This window comes from Meles meles, chromosome 1 (assembly GCF_922984935.1).
Source record: "Meles meles chromosome 1, mMelMel3.1 paternal haplotype, whole genome shotgun sequence".
Classification (NCBI taxonomy): Eukaryota; Metazoa; Chordata; class Mammalia; order Carnivora; family Mustelidae; genus Meles; species Meles meles.
Window position 1 is genome coordinate 139194844 of NC_060066.1, and position 19996 is coordinate 139214839.

Sequence of the window (19996 nt, forward strand, 5' to 3'; positions counted from 1 at the left end):
GTTATTGTTTTGATACCTCTTTTTTTTTTTTTTTAAGTTTTATTCATTTATTTGACAGATCACAAGTAGGCAGAGAGGCAGGCAGAGAGAGAGAGGGGAAGAAGCAGGCTCCCTGCTGAGCAGAGAGCCCCATGGAGGGGGTGGGGTCGATCTCAGGACCCTGAGATCTTGACCTGAGCCGAAGGCAGAGGCTTCAACCCATTGAGCCACCCAGGCACCCCTCTTTTCTTTTTTTAGAGAGAGTGCACTGACATGGGGTGAGGGAGAGAAAGAGAGAGAGAATCTTAAACAGGCTCCATGCTGTGTATGGAGCCCAGCACGGGGCTTGCTCTCAAAACCCCGAGATCATAACCTGAGCTGAAATCAAGATTCAGATGCTTAACCAGCTGAGCCACCCAGGCACCCTTTGTTATCTTCTTTAATGTAGGCATTTATAGCTATAAATTTACTTCTGAGTACTGCTTTTGCTACATTTCATATCTTGGTATATTCTGTTTTGATTTCATTCATCTTGGGTTTACCATCTTAATAAATTAATTTTAACTAATTAGTAGGGAAGGTAGACTGAAATTGGTATCCCAGCTTATAATTGATAAAGAAGATTGCAGTCAGCTCAGTGAAAGAAAGGCATGTTCAGTACTTTGTGTTATGCAGTGACCTTCTCTGAAGTGATTATTTTGTGAGATATTTTATGTTCAACAGGAGAACAATTGATTTAGCTAATGGCATCAGATTAAGTGCTTGGACTTCAGGAACTAGCTGCTTTTTTTCTGCCCTTGGGGAAATTACTGTCTCTTTATATCTATTCCTTTTCTGCTGAAACTTTTAAGATTTTCTTACTGTTTTGCATTGTCATCACTTTTACTGTGATGTATCTAGGTCTGTTTTTCTTTTTATATATTCATCTTAGAGTTCCTGGTGCTTCCATAAACCATGACTCCTTGTCTTATGTCAAGTTTTAGAAAATTCTTGACCATTATCTTTTCAAGGATTGTGTCTGTCCTATTTTCTCTTTCCTTAAATATATGCTTTACTCCCATTAAATAGATGCTGGATCTTTTTATTGTATCATCCTTTGGCACTGTTCCTTTCTCGGTTTTCTATCTTCTTGTGTTTCCTTCATTTTTTCTTTATTCTGACCTTTTTCTAGCTCACTAACTCTTTTTGTTTGCTTCGTTTTAGTAGATATTCTTTTCCCCCAGTTTTATTGAGATGTAATTGATGTGTTAATTAACTCTTTAATTGTACTTAATTTTTAGTTCGTTGCATGGTGGCCAGAGAATATAGTCTACAAGATTTCTGTCTCTATTGGGAATTTCTCCATGGTTATTACAATATATAGTCAGGTTTTATAAATGTTCTACTTACGTTTTGAAGTAAGAAAACGTATTTATGTTTAAAATAAGAATGTTGGTTTCTTGTTGTATAGTGCTATCTGTATATTTGATCATAGTTTTTACACTTTTTTCCTTGTTATTTCCTAATAGAATTTTGAAAAACTGGTGTCTTTAAGTTGGCATTTGGATTTTTTGTCACGAGTGAAAATAATTATCAGTGTTTATGTATTGTGTAGGTGCTGTAAATCTAATTTCTTCAAAATCTTTGCACTGTAGATTTAATTCATTCAGCCCGTCTTCCCAGCTAAATCAAAGTAACCCTTTGTCAGTAAAAATGTGGCTTTACTTTTTAAATTCAGGTATCATACTTTTAACCGTTGACAGCCTTTTCATTTCTGAATTTTAATTCTAAAACTGGGAAATGGATTGTGGGGGCTATGAAAAAAGGGAAAGTGGGTGTGGTGGGATAGAAGGCAAAGTAAAAGGGACAGGGCACTGGACTCTTGCCTTGAGTTTTCAGTGAACTAAGACTATATAGCCTTTCCATATTGTTTGCTTTGCTGCCGTGGCAAGGAAACACCTATTTCCCAAACCTCCTTTTACTTAGTACCCAGAGGTTTTTACATAGAGCATTATCAAAGCAATGGCCAATACCAAGGTTCTGAATGGTGACATTCTTCTAGACCTTTGAGAGATTCCGTTAACAAATAGAAAAATCTATGCCCTGAGTTCTGTAGGAAGGATACACAGACAATAACCATAATAAATATTACACAGTATATTAGAAAGTGATAAGCGTTTTGAGCTTAAAAAAAGGGGGGGCGTGGGGTAGGTAAGCCGGTGTAGGTTTATTTGAGATTGCCCACAGACAAGAGAAGGTAAGGGAATTTGGGATATCATTTTAATAAAATGGTCCAGGTAGGCATTATTCAAAAGAAAATGTTTGATCAAAGGCTTGAATTAAATGAGGGAATTTGCCATGAGGGAAATGAGTATCTGGGAGCAAGAGCGTTCTAGCTGGGGAATAGTCAATAGTAATAAGACCTTAATATGGGAGAGAATGTGTTCAAGGACTAGTAAGAAAGCCAGTGTGATTTGAACTGGGTAAGTGAGTTGGGGGGAGGAGTAAGAAGTGAGATCAAAATGTTGCTGGATAGGTTCTTCATAGGGCATTACAGGCTATTATAAAGATGTTGGATGTTTTTCTCTAAGAGGATATGATCAAGAGCTATTGAAGGATTTTTGAGGAACATTACCTGTCTTAGGTTTTAAAACGATTCCTCTGGTTGTGATATTAAGAATAAACAGTACGGGGGCGCCTGGGTGGCTCAGTGGATTAAGCCGCTGCCTTCGGCTTGGGTCATGATCTCAGGGTCCTGGGATCGAGCCCCCACATCGGGCTCTCTGCTCCGTGGGGAGCCTGCTTCCTCCTCTCTCTCTGCCTGCCTCTCTGCCTACTTGTGATCTCTCTCTTTGTCAAATAAATAAATAAAATCTTTAAAAAAAAAAAAAGAAAAGAATAAACAGTACGTTTGTAAAGGTAAATGCACTAACACCAATTTAGGAAGCTATTGAAATAGTACAGGGGAGAGATTATAGTGGATCTGGATGTAGCAGTAGTGAGAAGTGATTGGATTCTGGATATAATTTAAAGATGGAGGCAGTAAGATTTCTTGATAGTTTTGGTATGAAGTGTGAATAAATGTGAATAAAGAAGATTGCTCCAACGTTATAACTAACAGAGACAGGGAAGGTTGCAGAGTTGTTGGGAACCTTTTTCAAGCGTGAGAAGGGTGATCTTGAAGGAGGAGTTAGATAAAACTGGAATATTGTCCTTGATCTGTTGACTTTTGGGGAGAAATTTTAAAGCCTCCCTCTGTGACTGTCAGTTTTGCTTAACACTTGTAGATATTTATTATTTATGTATTTTGTAGCCATTTTGTTATGTGCAAAGGAGCTCATGAATACTATATCTTCTTGGTGAATTATATCTTATTATATATAATACTCATCTTTAGCAGGTGTAGTGTTTTTTTTTTTTTTTTAGGTGTAGTGCTTTTTACCTTAAATTATATTAGATTGTTCTGATAGTAGATAGTTATTATTAACATTTGCTTAATCTTTTTATCATCTTTTATCCTCAGCACTTCCTTTCCTTTATAACAGCGTATAGCATATATCAAAATAAAACAAGTATGAATGCCTTTTTTTAAATTTATAAACATTTAATATTTATTGAGAAGACTGAGGTGTTTGGACTTCTCTGCTTTTTATTTTCTCTTTGATGTCTTCTGTTGTTACTTTTTATTTTAATTTAATCAATCAAATTTTCTTTACTTTTTATTTTTAATTCTACAGATTTGAAATTTATATATCTTATTTCACTATCTTATTTGGGCACCCTTAGCATTTTAATACATTTTTTTTTGTTTTTTTTTTAAAGATTTATTTATTTATTTATTTGACAGAGAAAGAGATCACAAGTAAGCAGAGAGGCAGGCAGAGAGAGAGGAGGAAGCAGGCTCCCTGCGGAGCAGAGAGCCCGATGCGGGGCTCGATCCCAGAACCCTGAGATCATGACCTGAGCCGAAGGCAGCGGCTTAATCCACTGAGCCACCCAGGCGCCCCTTAATACATTTTTTTAAAGATTTTCTTTGAATCAGTGTCCGCTAGTCTAACCTACCATGGTGAAATCTTTTGGGCTTCTTAGTTTCTGTATTATATATAATATAACTCTCTTTCATAGTAATCTTTTTGAACAATTATTAATAGTTACTACCTTTAGTTGCCTTTTTCAGTGGTTTAATTGCTTTCTAATGTTTATTGACTTTTTTTTAAAGATTTTATTTATTTGACAGAGAGAGAGCACAAGCAGGGGGAGAAGCAGGCTCTTTATAGAGCTGGGAGCCTGATGTGGGGCTTGATCCCAGGACCCTGGGTCATAACCTGAGCCGAAGGCAGATGCTTAACTAACTGAGCCACCCAGGCACCCCTGTTTATTGATTCTTGTGTCTTTCTTTTTATGTATTCTTGTTTCTGTGCTGGAGAATTACTCTATGAGTGGATGATAAACTTTTGGAATCCTTACTTGTCCAAAATGTCTATATTCTGTTGTTATGCTTGAGTGGTACTTTAGCTAGTTATTGAATTCTGGGTTGAAAAGTATTTTCACATCTTTCACCGTGATGCTGGCAAAAAATTTTAAGACTGTGGGAAAATAGGCATTCTTACACATTGGAGGTAGATTGACATATTGATAGAAATTTGGGGAATGATTTGGAAATGTGTAGTAAACAAAAATACACATGGAACTTTGAAAAATCTATATCACTGAAATAAAAACACTACTATAAAGCTATCTATACAGGGTTATTTATGGTAGCATGTATATTATATAATCCCACTTCTATAAAGAAAATCAGAAAACAAACATGTCGTATGTTTGTATGAATAAGAAAAAGGAATAGAAGGATACACCAGACTACACCAGACTGTTACTACATTGGTAACTGAAGTAGGAGAGAGTGGAAAACATAGATGAGATAATTTATTCAGACAGATTTTATTTTATTTATTTATTTTTAAATGTTGGCTATTTATTTATAAGACTGTACTCCTTTGACAGAGAGAGACACAGTGGGAGAGGGAAAAACAGGCCTCCCAGAACAGGAAGCCCGATGTAGGATTCGATCCCCAAAATCTGATGACATTGCTAATGAAGAATTGTGTGTTATTGTTTTTTAGGTAGTCCAGTTTTCGCTTTTATCTTGTTTTCTGGAAATGAGTAGAATTCTACCTTTTATTCTTAGAGTTCTGAAATTTTCCCAGTACTTGCACTCTTTGGGCCCCATTAATCTAAAGAGTTATGTATTTTTTGAGCTCTGAAATATTTTCTATTGTGTCCTCTTCTTCAGTCCCCTGGGCTTTGTTTTGTTTTGCTTTTTCCTATAATTCCTACTTGGTATAATCTGGGGATCTGAATTTCGTGGTTTTTTTTTAACTCCCTTTTTTTAAGAAGTCTTTGTAAGAATACCCCATTTCATCAGCCATATTCACTCTGCTTTTCAACTCACCCACAGAGAGTTCTTTTGTTGTTATTGTTGTTGCTGTGTAGTCATTTTTTATTTCAAAGTTCTTTGGCACCCTCTTGCTCAGAGCATATTATACTTCTTTACTTAAAACACAATAGTTTATAGAATTTGAGGATCTTAAATATATTTACTTTTTGTTCTTCTAGTGATTAACCTTATAATTCTGATGAACACTTAAGTTTATACATTATTTCATACACTTAACATAATAATTTTAGCCATTTTCAAGACACACCTCTCCCCCACAATCTTTTGGAAAAACTTCTGAGATGGTAGGTGAGTGGTGAACTTAGAGGCCCTGTGCCATTACACTTGAATGTTATGTACTCTGTCTCTATAAGATTCTATACTCAAAATAATTTTAACCCCAAACTCTGATGTTATTGTACCCTTGACATAATACTTAACTCTTGACAGTGAAAAATCTGTTGCTTTTCTGATTCATATTTTTTGGTATAAAATCTGTTTTTAATCTTTTTAGAAGATTTTATTTATTTATTTGACAGAGAGATCACAAGTAGCAGAGGGGCAGACAGAAAGAGAGGGGGAAGCAGGTTCCCCACTGAGCAGATTGGGCAGAGAGCCCAATGTGGGGCTCGATCTCAGGACCCTGAGATCATGACCAGAGCTGAAGACAGAGGCTTAACCCACTGAGCAACCCAGGTGCCCTTGTTTTTGTTTGTTTTATTTGGGATCGCCCTCTCCATTCTTTACAGCAGTCCTCATCTGTGACTGTTCTAGTTTATGGTTTTAACCACCTTGGTATGTCTCTCTGTTCTAGCTCATCTGCTTTCATTTCGTTGACATTTTATGAGAGACGAAAATTAAATTCATGTCCTGATGGACCCTAAGGAATCAGAAACTCCTAAATCCTGAGTGGCCACGTCATGTCCTTTTTCCTTGGAGCACTCGGTCAAACACTGTAATTCCCCTCTTTCTTGCTTATTGAATTACTGAAGCCCTGCTTTATCCCTGCAAGAGTGTTATTCTTACAGCCCCAGCAACTCCTAAGATGTGTTTCTTTTTTTTTTTTTTTTAATATTTTTTATTTTATTTATTTGTCAGAGAGAAGGAGAGAGAGAGAGAGCACACAGGCAGGCAGAGAGAGAAGCAGGCTCCCTGCCGAGCAAGGAGGTCATGCGGGACTCGATCCCAGGACCCTGGGATCATGACCCGAGCTGAAGGCAGCGGCTTAACCCACTGAGCCACCCAGGCGTCCCTAAGATGTGTTTCTTCTGACGGTTTAGCTTCTGCGCATTTATCTTAGCGGTGGTTTTGAGGTACCAGGTATCTCTTCCCAGAATAAATTTCTGCTTGTAAGGGCCTCCTTCATCAGTAGGAGCAATGTACAAATTCACTGTCATCATTCTCCATAAATGAAACAAGTTCATGGCAGGGTTAGAGGGAATTAACATTCCCTATATTAGTGAGTAATTACTAAATACCAGGCCCCTATGCTGCATGTTTTATATTGTCTTATTTAATCCTCACAGTCCTCTTAGTAGGTTTCATATTTACTTTATTGATGAAGCAACTGAAATTTAAGAAAAGTGGAAGTGGGGCGCCTGGGTGGCTCAGTGCGTTAAAGCCTCTGCCTTCGGCTCAGGTCATGATCCCAGGATCCTGGGATTGAGCCCCGCATCAGGCTCTCTGCTCCGCAGGGAGCCTGCTTCCTCCTCTTTCTCTGCCTGCCTCTCTGCCTAGTTGTGATTTCTCTCTGTCGAATAAATAAAATATTAAAAAAAGGAAAAGAAAAAGAAAAGAAAAGTGGAAGTAACTTTGCTGCAAGGTGCAAGTTGTGGAGCCATTTTTCAAACTCCAGCATGTCTGACACCAAAGAGTGATTCTCCTGGCTCAGTACACTATAAAATTTAGTTAACACTCTCATTTTTCTGAGGCTTTTCTTATCCATGGTGTTTATAGAACCTTCTATTTCCTCTGAACCTTAAAAAGTATAATCCATATTACTCACTGGGGACATATTTATTGCCTTTTACTGATAGTAGTTTTTTATACTATGTATATTATACTATACACTATACATAAGTGTCCTATATATAGTCTTCCTTAGTTAGATAGCAATACAGTAAGGAAAAAAATTGCCAGCAATAACATTTGATTAATTTTAATAATTAAAATTTTCCCTGAAATAATCTCAATTTTTTTTTTGGACTTTTTTTTTGACAGAGAGAGATCACAAGTAGGTAGAGAGACAGGCAGAGAGAGAGGGGGAAACAGGCTCCCTGCTAAGCAGAGAGCCTGATGCGGGGCTCAACCCCAGGACCCTGAGACCATGACCTGAACCAAAGGCAGAGGCTTAACCCACTGAGCCACCCAGGCACCCCTAATCTCAATTTTAAATATGCTTTAGTCACTTTTTATAAAACAATAATGTACTATTCATAACATTTTGGTGTTATGGCTATTGAATAAATTGGAAATCATGGATTCTGTAAGTTTCTTCTGGTTCACAATTGCTACTTTTGACCTTGCCATCTTTCTCTCTTTGTAGGAGTAAACTAGAAGGAAATTCTTTTAAATCACGCTTGTTTGAATAGAGCCATTTACATTTGATTATTAGTAATAAGTAATTGCATTTTCTAAATATTCGTGTTTTCTTTAACATTTTGGAGAAATTTTGTTATTATTTATATTCACAATAAATAAATGTCTTTGGTTTTATACATGAAATTCCAGAATTGAACATGTAGTAAGGAAAACTTGTTAAATCAGAAAAATGTCATGGCCGGTTTGTGATTTGCCATCACCAAAATATGTTCTTTTTTTTTTTTTTTTAAAGACATGGGTGCAAGAGAGGTACATCTTGCTGCATATTTTGTTTAAAGTAAAGCAGATTTCTTGTATTTGATTTTTTACCATCCTAGGTGAAGATTAGTAGAATATTGATTACTTTGGAATATTTTTCTTAGAAGATAATTGTATTTGGGGGGCTGATTTTAGAAAAAGAAAAAAAGGTAAGTTGAGTAAATGGTATCAGAGTTCAGATTTAGTGAAAATACTTTATAGAAAGTAAAACTTCTGGTTGTGTTTCATTTTTCTAGTTCTTAGAGTGTCAAACTTTCCCATCTATATATAAGTTTGAATTTACCTACTAGAGTTTAAATGTACATAATACGGTAAAAGGCTAAGTAGTCATTACAGATTATTACAGAATTGCAGAAGTTTTCTTTTTACAATTTTAGCCCCTTTCAATAAAATTAAATTATAATTCAGTTACAGAATTTATTCTCTCGACCTCATAATGTTCAAGTTTACTTGTCTGACTATAAATAGCTTTGTACTTTATAAATATGACTAATATGTGATTACTATATGAGTTACTGGAACTTTAGTAATAAGAGTTTAACTGTAAAATCTACAAAAGTTTTTCAAAAATGTACAAACAGTTGAATATGTGAGGTTTTGAATTTGAAAGAGCAAAATTATTGAGTATTAGAAGGAGACATCTGTTATGTTTCAGGCAGTCTTTTGATGCCAGATTATCTCTTCTACTTTTGTGGGAAATTTCTTCAAAGCCCAATTGTTTGCGTTTGCAGTAATGTCACTAACTTTGATGTGCATATTCTAATGGACCTTTGTCCTGTGGAATCATACATGGTTGGGGCAGAAGTTTCATCTGCAACACTTTGAACATTATTATTTTTAAGTTCTTGAGCAAATTCCTAGTCTTTCCTGAAAACCATTGGCAAGGAGACATCTAACATTGATGCTGATTTTGTTTTTAAGAACTTCTTTTGTCATATTTCCTTATCTCTTGCCGATTATTGTCAGATGTATAGGCACAGTAATTTCTCAATGGTGAAATCTTTGTCCTTCACAATTATTTCAGCTTTTAAGCAGTTCATTCCATATGTATATACAATATTTATATTACCACTTTAGATGTTACTATTATCTCTATTTTCACTTCTAATATAATTATGTTTGGTCTTCCAAGGACTTTTAACACTTACACTTCTTTTGCATTTATTGGACACAATGGGTTTATGTTTATAAAATATCTCAAAACTCTAAGCACAAAGAGCAAATTGATCAAATGATACTAGAAGACCCAAAGTAAAATAACAATTAATGTAGTTAATCATCTGTTGGCAGAGGGTAGAGTTGACACACTACCTTTGGAGTGACACATTTATGATTACATAATTGTTTTCAAACCTTTGCTCCGTTTGAAAAATTTATAAAGAGGTTATTACTTATTTTATTAAAAAAAAAAACCTACATGAATTGTTATTGTTGAAGTAGTGCATATGTACATTATTTACCCTAACAAAGCTCTGATTATCACATAACATTTTTCTCTAAGTTTTTTTTATTTATTTGAGAGAAAGAGAGGGAGAGAGCATGAGCAGGAGTGAGGGGGAGTACAGAGGGAGAAGCAGGCCCCCTGCTGAGTTGGGGAGCCTACACAAGGCTCGATTCCAGGACCCTGAGATCGTGACCTGAACTGAAGTTAGGTGCTTAACCGACTGAGCCATCCAGGTGTCCCAGTCATCACTTATCTTCTTCTGACTGTATGAAAGCATAAACAATGCAATAAGCAGTCATTCCATGCTGAATATGATTTAGCATTCTCCTTTGGTTGCAACTGTAATTTATTGCCTTACCTCTTAAAAATACAAAGCTCTTCGTTAGGAAATTAGCCTTCAATTAGTGACTATCCATTTGTTTTTTTGAATACTCTTACTTCACATTATTGTATAATTTTGTCAGGTTGCTAAAGTTAGGCCTTTGCAGCTCCCCACCTTTTGTCCTTCTTGTAGTTACCTGCTTCTTGAGATGTGTCAGATTATGTTAAGTATTTAGTATACTTGGCAGTAAGGATAACTTTGTGTTATTAGGTGTTTATGATCTAGTACCTTATTATTTGTAACATTTTCCTACTAAATAATGAAGATAATTAATTCATGGCATCAGGAATGAAACTATTCAACAAGTTCAATGTAATTTGATGGAAGGTGGTAAAATTACATAAAGATCATTAGTTTTTAATGGTACCATTGCATGCTGCTTGGGAAGAAAGCATTATGTGCCCAGTGTATTCTTGCTTTATTTTTCCTGTTTATGTATTTTCTATTTATTTGAGCTCATTGACCTTTTTTTTTTTTTTTTTTTTTTTTTTGGTATTACCAATAGGAAAAAACCTCTTTATGTAGTTTTCATGATTGTAGATAGTTCTGTGGCCTTGGTGTGTTAGTCATTTAGTACCATATCATTGTTCAAGAATCAGCTTATCAACATACTACAATTACAATATTATTTCAAGTCATTATGAATTTAGAGGATCTTTTTAAAGTCCGATAGTATAATTTTCACTTCATTTTTAGCTCCTTATTTCAAGTAATGTTAAATGTTAATGTAATAACCAAAAATTTAACATATATAGTACATATCAGAGAGGATGTTAGAAATCATCTTATCCAATCGCCGGTGCCATATTACCTTCTACAGGTGTTCCTGACAGTAATCTAAACTGCTGAGCCATTCAGTTCACTATTGTGTTACACAACCCTTTGCAATAGGTTGACTGTTTCCTGTTTTTAGTTTATTTAATCTTGAGATGAAATCCATCTTTGTGATTCAGACACATTAATCATATCTTTTATATGCCACACCTTCGAACATTTGAAGATTGTTAATTGTATTGGCTAATTGCTAGGCTACGCATACCAAGTTTTCTCTTTATTTCATCGTGTGGCATGCTGGATACCCTAATGAATTTCTGTATTTTTTTAGTATTTTCTCTCAATGATATCCAGAGTAGGATACTGCCTAGATGATATGGTTAAATAGTATACTCTGTCTTCACTTGAATTATATATTAGGTGAGGCTTGCATATATATATTTGTACACTGTGTACATACATATAAACTTAAATATCACAGTAATTATAGATATAGTATTTCAGTTAATTAAGTTTTGTTTTGCAATTAGAATGACAGTTGTGAATGTTTCTCTCTTCTTGACCCAATCTTATATATGACTAACTGAAGTTGTCATGTGTTCTCAAGGACAATTTAAATGAACATGGGGTTTGTGAAAATCTGACAGATCTTAACTGTAACTCAGCTAGTAGGCAACATTATAATTTATTTATAGGTTTGTAATATAGCTATTAATGAGCTAATATGGAATGAGGGCAAATTGTATTATATTTTAGTATGAAATTATACTACATGACAAAGGTTGGTATTATGTAATAAGTGCCCACAAAATATTAACCTACTAGCAATAAATACAATTAATAATGTACATAAAAGAATGAAGTTAAGCTAATTTTCTATAAAAAATTATTCATGAACAGAAAGTGGACAGCATAGATTTGATGACAGGAAGGTTGTATCTAATCTGAATTACTGAGTGACCTAGGAAGCTTGCTCAGAGGGATTACAGAATAATTATGTTAATATGCAATTATCACCTCATTTCTTCTATAGTAACCTCAAGATGTAGTGTAGTGAGGGTGTTATAGCAAGTGCTGATAGTTTGCAAAAATACTGATGTTTGAAATTTCTAAGACAATAAGTCTAGCTTGAGGCATAAAAGTGATGATCTGTCATCTTGAAGATAGATCTGACCTTTGTACTGGTTTTTTTTTTTAATGCTCATAGTATATAACTACAGGCAGTTATAGCTGTAGAACTCATTATGATTTTCAAGAAACTGAAATATGTTTTATGTAGATTTAAAGTTCCATTTACAGCTTTTTATAAAGTGTGTGAATTTTTTAAGGAATATTTTAAAATTCATTTAAAAGAAAAATTCTATGGTTATATGATTACATGGAGGAGGATAAAGTAAAAATATCTAAGCATTTTATTAAAATATCCTAATTGATATAGCAGAGTCACTGCAATTTAAGGAGTCGAAACAATATAACATTGGTTTGATTATTTAAATTTATTAGTTTCCCTTTTTTGAACTTACTGAATAATGTCTACCCTCACATATGTCCCCCACTTAGTTCTGTTAACATAAACTGGTGTTGATGGCTCTGTTACATATATTTAACTACATAAAGATAGTTGGAAAAAGTATTTGTAAGTGTGAAATTAACTTGTAGGTTAAATGCTTTCTTGCCTACATGCTACATAACCATCCATGAATGTAGGGAAATAATTTTTGATGTCAAAGATCATCAAAAATTTTGATGATCCATTATTTACTGCAAAGTATTTTGATGGTTCAGTGTTCTGCATTATATCTCAATGCAACAGCTATAAGTTTTGAATATTCTTAAGAAAAAATGTATTTTTAACATTTTTTAGTTAAGATATACTCTGAAAATTAAACTAGGAAAAAATTTTTATTGTTGCTAAGATACTAGCTAGGAGCCATTTCTTATAGCATACTTTTTAACTGATGGAGTACATTTTTAATATTAATGTGCTAATAAATATTCTGAAAAAGAATAACCTATTTTTGAATAGAGGTAATCATTAATTTGGGGACAGATAAGGTATATTTCTTTAGGTGTGAAAGAAAACTTTGTTAAAGACTTCATTTTATATTTTAACAATATTTAATTTGATCTTTTGTTTTTCCTTCTGCTGGATGTATTTTATAGACAGAAGATGTCATATACATATATTCTTCCTATGTTTCTGAGCAAAACAGTTTGGTATCTTTAGAATGTGAACTTTTGGAAGGCTCCTATAAAGCCATTCTGGTTAATGAGAATGCAGTCTCCAAGCAGACATGATATTCTCATAGTTTGTCACCCTGCTGTTCAGGGGGTACCAATGAAGTTGCTTTAAATGGGAAGCGTCTGTTCCATCTCTGAACCTCTAACACCAGAACAGATGGGTGGAACATGGAACATAGAAGGTTTTACCTCTGAGGTGGTAACAGTGAAGCCACTCATTAACACTGAATTTACCACTTCGTTAGCAGCATTGCTTCCTGTTGAGAAATACTAATATAGGCTTTCAAATTGACTGAGCATATATTTGTCTACCTCTGTGATTATAATAAATAGGAATACAAAGTAAGTGTCTTGCAGGCTAGTTCTTTAAAAATTCTGTTGTCCACTTCAGATTTGTGAGATTGTTCCTATTTGAACGTTTTACTTTTTCTATGTAATTTCATGAGAAATGTCAGGGATGGGTAATAGTTATAGCATCAAGGTTTGCTTTTCTTTTCATTGACATTTGCACACTCTTCCCTAACACATGTTTATGTGCTGCCCATTTTTAACTTCTGTGTATGTGATGTAGAGACTCCTGCTGGGTGCTGCATTAGCACCATTTTGGGGTGATATCATTGAATATGATCTTATTGGACGTCTATTTTTATTACTGTGGAAGTTTGCCAATCTCAAAACAGAATTCTGAGGCCTATGAGGGGCAGAAAAATTGTTGGTATAAATAATAATGCCAAAGACAGATATTTGTTGTATTTGTTTGTAATATTTGTTGTATTAAAGAACACATCTTGTGGAAGGAGTAAGCTCATACTTAGAAGCGCTTATTCTAGATTGTGAAATAAGAAAGTAATTAGAAATAATTCTTTTATTCTTTAACTAGACTTAATGTTTTACAGAGCATGTATTTAGTACCATGAAAGATATTAGAAATAATGAACTATATTGAAAATGTTTTAATTTCTAAATATTAAGTTCCTCCTGTCTTAAAATAGTGTTATTTGTTATACAAATTAAAAATACCGTGGCGGGGAGGGGGGGAAGTGGGAGACTATTCTTTATCAGAGAGCAGGAACCTCGTCTGTCTTGTTTACTGTTGGTATCCCCAATAATAAAGCAGTGCCTGGCACGTGGTAAGGGCTCAGTAAATACTTGGAGAATGGATAAACTGTACTTGCTACCTGTACAAAAGGAAAAGAAGTACAGAGTTTTATCTAGCACTTCAGATAGTTCATACCTAGGGTTGCCAAATAGCAGGTTCTTTAAATTGTACTTGAGGATTATTGGACATCTTGAAGGCCTTGCTGTCATTGCTGGGTCAAGAAGTCAGAACCATGATCGAATTTGCATTATTTGAATGGGGTGTCTACATTTCATAGGAAGAAAACTGTTTTCCCTCTTGCATACTTTGGCTTTGATTTTACAGTTGTATTTTTATTCATTCAACATGGTAGTACTTTATTCACCAAATACTGCCTAAGCACCTGTGCCAAGCACTGCGCTAGATTCTAGAGATAGGAGAGTGACTGTGTACAGTACCTTCCCTCGAAGAGCTTACATTCTTCCAAGGAGACAGGCAATTCCAGTATAATGTGGCCAATTCTAATGTTGCTGTTCCCTAGACATTTTGTAGATATGCAATATGGGGTTGTTGTTGCTTAGCACAAGAAAAAAATTAACCTTTGAGATACTTTTAAAGTCTTTCACAATTTGTAAAGTGTTTCTTCATTCTTAGAAAATTATTAGGATCTTGTTATAAACAGTGGAGTTACACTAATAAAAATGTGTGCTTTGAACTCTCCATACATTCTAAAAGAATTTTTTCTTTCATGCAAATCTAAATTTTTTTTCTTCCATTTTCTAGACTAAATGTGTTAAATGGGCTTGCCAACAATATGGATGATGTGAAGATAAACACCGATATTACTGGTGCTAAAGAAGAACTCCTAGATAACAACAGTTTTATCTCAGACAAAGAGAGTGGAGTTCATAAACCAAAAGATTGTCAAACATCATTTCAGAAAAATAATACGCTCACTCTGCCTGAAGAACTGTCAAAGGACAAATCTGAAAAAGCCTTAAGTGGAGGCCAGTCTACTCTATTTATACATGCTGGTGCTCCTACTGTTTCTAGTGAAAACTTTATCTTGCCTAAAGGAGCTGCTGTTAATGGACCAGTTTTACACTCCTCCTTAGCTAAGACTTCCAATATGAATAAAGGCAGTGTTTCATTAACCACTGGACAACCTGTGGATCAGCCAACAACAGAATCTTGTTCAACTTTGAAGGTGGCACCTGATCTTCAACTATCTACACCACAAAAAGCAAGTCAACACCAAGTTTTATTTTTGTTATCAGATGTAGCACATGCTAAAAATCCAACCCATTCCATTAAAAAACTACCTACCTCTGCTTCCGTTGGTTGTGACATTCAGAATTCAGTAGGGAGTAGTATAAAGTCAGAGAGCACTTTAATAAGCCAAGTAGAGGTGGGTGAGGATAGTGATGATTTATTGATAAAAGATGATTGTGTCGATACATTGACAGGAATTTCCTCAGGTACAGATGAATTTAGGTCAGAAAATGATACAAACTGGGATCCCCAAAAAGAGTTCATTCAGTTTCTTATGACTAATGAAGACACAGTGGATAAAGCTCCAGTTCACTCTAAAGTAGGTCTAGAGAAAAAGAGAAAGCGAAAAATGGATGTAAGCAAGATTACTCGTTATACTGAGGATTGCTTTAGTGATTCTAATTGTATACCCAATAAGTCAAAAATGCTAGAGGTAGACTTTCTGGAACAGAATGAAGAACTACAAGCAATAGACTCACAGAAATATGCATTATCAAAAGTGAAGCCTGAATCAACTGATGAAGACTTGGAATCTGTGGATGCTTTTCAGCATCTAATTTATAACCCAGATAAGTGTGGAGAAGACAGTTCACCTGTTCATAGTAGCACTTTTCTTTCAAATACCTTAAAAAAGAAATGTGAAGAAAGTGATTCCGAGTCACCTGCTACTTTCAGCACTGAAGAGCCATCGTTCTACCCCTGTACAAAGTGCAATGTGAATTTTAGGGAGAAAAAGCACCTCCACAGGCATATGATGTATCATTTAGATGGGAATAGCCATTTTCGCCATCTTAATGTCCCAAGGCCATATGCTTGTAGAGAATGTGGACGGACATTTCGAGATCGTAACTCACTTCTAAAGCATATGATTATTCACCAAGAAAGAAGACAGAAGTTGATGGAGGAAATTCGTGAATTGAAAGAACTTCAGGATGAAGGAAGAAGTGCACGATTACAGTGCCCACAGTGTGTGTTTGGTACCAATTGCCCTAAGACATTTGTGCAGCATGCTAAAACCCATGAAAAAGATAAAAGGTACTACTGTTGTGAAGAGTGTAACTTCATGGCAGTGACAGAAAATGAATTAGAATGCCATCGAGGCATTGCCCATGGAGCAGTGGTAAAATGCCCTATCGTCAGTTCTGATGTAGCCCAGAGAAAAACGCAAAAAAAGACTTTCATGAAAGATTCTATTATAGGATCATCCAAAAAATCAGCCACCTACATATGTAAGATGTGTCCTTTTACTACTTCTGCCAGAAGTATTTTAAAAAAACACATGGAGTACTTGCATTCATCATCATGCATTGATTCATTTGGTAGTCCTCTTGGACTTGATAAAAGAAAAAGTGACATTCTCGAAGAACCTATCGATATTGATAGCACTAAACCATTAATTAAACAGCAGTCAACCACATTTCCAAAGAACTCTGCTTTAAAACAAGATGTAAAGCGAACATTTGGATCATCCTCACAATCAAGTAATTTTTCCAAATTCCATAAGAGACCACACAGAATACAAAAAGCTCGGAAAAGCATTGCCCAGTCAGGTGTAAACGTGTGCAATCAAAACAATTCTCACAAGACTGTTACGATTAAAAGCAGCACTGACCAAAAACCGAAGTATTTCCATCAAGCAGCAAAAGAAAAATCTAATGCCAAGGCAAACAGCAACTATTTATATAGGCACAAATATGAAAACTATAGGATGATCAAAAAATCAGGTGAATCATATCCTCTACATTTCAAAAAAGAAGAGCCCAGTTCATTAAATTCTTTACATCTGTTCTCGTCATCAGGTAATTCTCACAACAATAGTTTCATTTCAGACCCTCAAAGCTCTGACACCAAAAGGCCAGAAAGCTTCAAAGAACACAGGCGTGTAGCTGTAAAGAGAGTAGTTAAGGAGTCTAAGAAGGAAAGTTCTGTTGGAGGAGAAGACTTGGATAGCTATCCAGATTTCTTGCATAAAATGACTGTTGTTGTTCTGCAAAAACTTAATTCCGCTGAGAAGAAAGATAGCTATGAAACAGAAGATGAAAGTTCCTGGGATAATGTTGAACTAGGTGACTACACTACACAGGCTATAGAAGATGAAACCTATAATGATATTAATCAAGAACATGTAAACTTATTCCCACTGTTTAAAAGCAAGGTGGAAGGTCAAGAGCCTGGAGAAAATGCTACCCTTAGTTATGATCAAAATGATGGCTTTTATTTTGAATATTATGAAGATTCTGGAACTAATAACTTTTTGCATGACATACATGATCCTCAGCATTTAGAAAATGCGGAAACTTCATTGTCAAAGCATAGTTCTGTTTTTCACTGGACTGATTTGTCTCTTGAGAAGAAATCATGTCCTTACTGCCCAGCAACATTTGAAACAGGTGTTGGATTGTCAAATCATGTCCGAGGACATCTTCACAGAGCTGGACTAAGCTATGAAGCCCGACATGTTGTATCACCAGAACAAATAGCCACAAGTGACAAAATGCAACATTTCAAAAGAACTGGCACAGGGACACCTGTTAAGCGAGTTAGAAAAGGTAAGTTTCCATGCAGATAATATGGGTTAATATGTCTGTATTCAAGTTCAAAGGATTCGAAGGTTTTGCTCAAATTTGGTCTTTTAGAATCACCTAATTTTGTATTTCAGAGTTAGTTGGCTTTACGATGATCACTTTATAAAAGATTCTGATGTTACTCTTAAAAAATTTTTTTTAGCTATAGAGAAGTCTGAAACCACTTCTGAACACACTTGTCAGCTCTGTGGTGGTTGGTTTGATACTAAAATTGGATTATCGAATCATGTTAGAGGCCATCTGAAAAGACTTGGAAAGACCAAATGGGATGCTCACAAATCTCCAATCTGTGTTTTGAATGAGATGATGCAAAATGAAGAAAAATATGAAAAGATCTTGAAAGCATTGAACAGTCGTCGTATTATTCCCAGACCATTTGTAGCTCAAAAACTCGCATCAAGTGATGACTTTCTATCTCAAAATGTTATACCTCTTGAAGCATACCGTAATGGCCTAAAGACTGAAGCTTTATCAGTGTCTGCATCAGAAGAAGAAGGGCTGAGTTTCTTAAATGAATACGATGAAACAAAACCAGAACTGCCCAGTGGAAAAAAGAATCAGTCTATTACACTGATAGAACTGCTAAAAAATAAAAGGATGGGAGAAGAAAGGAATTCTGCTATTTCTCCTCAAAAAATTCATAATCAAACTGCAAGGAAGAGATTTGTTCAGAAGTGTGTTCTTCCATTGAGTGAAGACAGTCCGTTGATGTATCAGCCACAAAGGATGGATTTGACTATGCACTCAGGTAAGAGGATGCCCATGACTGTCGTATAGAATTTAAACACAATTTATTATGCTTACTTGTATGGAATATTTGTAGAAAATACTTTCTTAGAATCCTTTACTTAAGCTGCTTTTTTTGCAGAGCAGAGATTGGTTATACTGTCATTTCTATATAAGTCATCAGTTGATGCTCATCAGCACTGAATTCTCTGTGCCTCATTTCTTGGTCAGAATGTAAGGTGAGAACAAAAACAAATAAAAAGGTGATCTGTAAAAATAAAATTTGCTATGGCTGGGGGATGGTCCTATGGATGGGAGGTCGACGTTGTTCAAAAAGCGTAGCGTTACTGAAATGGCATACCTGTCCTACATATGCCAGTGCTCCAAGGTGATAATGTGTTGTAAACCTGTTGGTTTTCCTTCTGCTCAAACAAATAAACAAACAAACAAAAAATAGACTCTTTAAACTGAATGGACTGGTGTCTGTTGTGTGTTGTGATTAACCCGAAGAAACGTCTCCCTCTCCAATTCCTCATTATATTGTGGGATAGTATGGTTTTGGAGAACTGTTGTGAGTATAAAGCATTTGTTTGGGGTTTTAGATTTTACAGTGGTGGTCTAAAGGAACAGAACAGATGGTTTAGGTTAGTGCTTGTGCACCAGTAGTTTTTCCTTTTCAAAAGAATAGTCTGTGTGTGCCAGCAAGTGATGTAGCAGGTAAAATAGAAAACTGTATGTGTTCTTGCTAAGTCTGGCTTATACTTTTAGACTAGAAAAATTTTAAGTGTCTTTGTAGGTTTCTTTTGGAGGCTAAAAATGTTGAAAACGAACTTAGATGGTCTTATAACTTAGCCCTGAGTTGAATGTGTCTAAGGTAAAAGTAACTGGTCAGTGGATTAATAATGAATATAATTATTCATTATAATGAATGTTGATTTGCTTGCTTTGGCAGACATTGGGATAGCCCAGATATTTGTATGCAGTTTTGATTTAAGGAAAGATTACCTTGTGTTATAAGTGGTCTGCAAAACTATCTTGTATGGGTTTGTGGTTAGTAGGGTTCTTTCTTTTGTATGAAGTGAGTCTTTCAAAGTCAAATCTTCAACCTTTTTGAGAAGGAGAAAATGTAAGAAAGGTGTGTTAGCTGTGTTGACTAAGGTGTGGTACACTTGAGAGATGGAAAGTGTATTTGTGGCTGATTATCATAGTTACTGTTGAAGAAACCAACTGAAAGGTGTTG

General features: G+C 35.2%; 1 protein-coding gene across 18 annotated transcripts in view; it reads left to right on the forward strand.

Annotated features, from left to right (window-relative positions):
- The window catches only part of ZNF644 (zinc finger protein 644), a 101665-nt gene that overhangs the window by 63858 nt on the left and 17811 nt on the right, over positions 1 to 19996 (forward strand). For 9 of the 18 annotated variants that reach the window (XM_046000058.1, XM_046000065.1, XM_046000075.1 and 6 more), the window contains 2 exons: positions 14957 to 17994; positions 18173 to 18778. The exons of the other annotated variants lie outside the window; for them this stretch is intronic. In XM_046000058.1, coding sequence (XP_045856014.1) covers positions 14957 to 17994; positions 18173 to 18778 — 3644 coding nt within the window. The remainder of the gene's footprint in view (positions 1 to 14956; positions 17995 to 18172; positions 18779 to 19996) is intronic. 18 annotated transcript variants of the gene reach the window in all.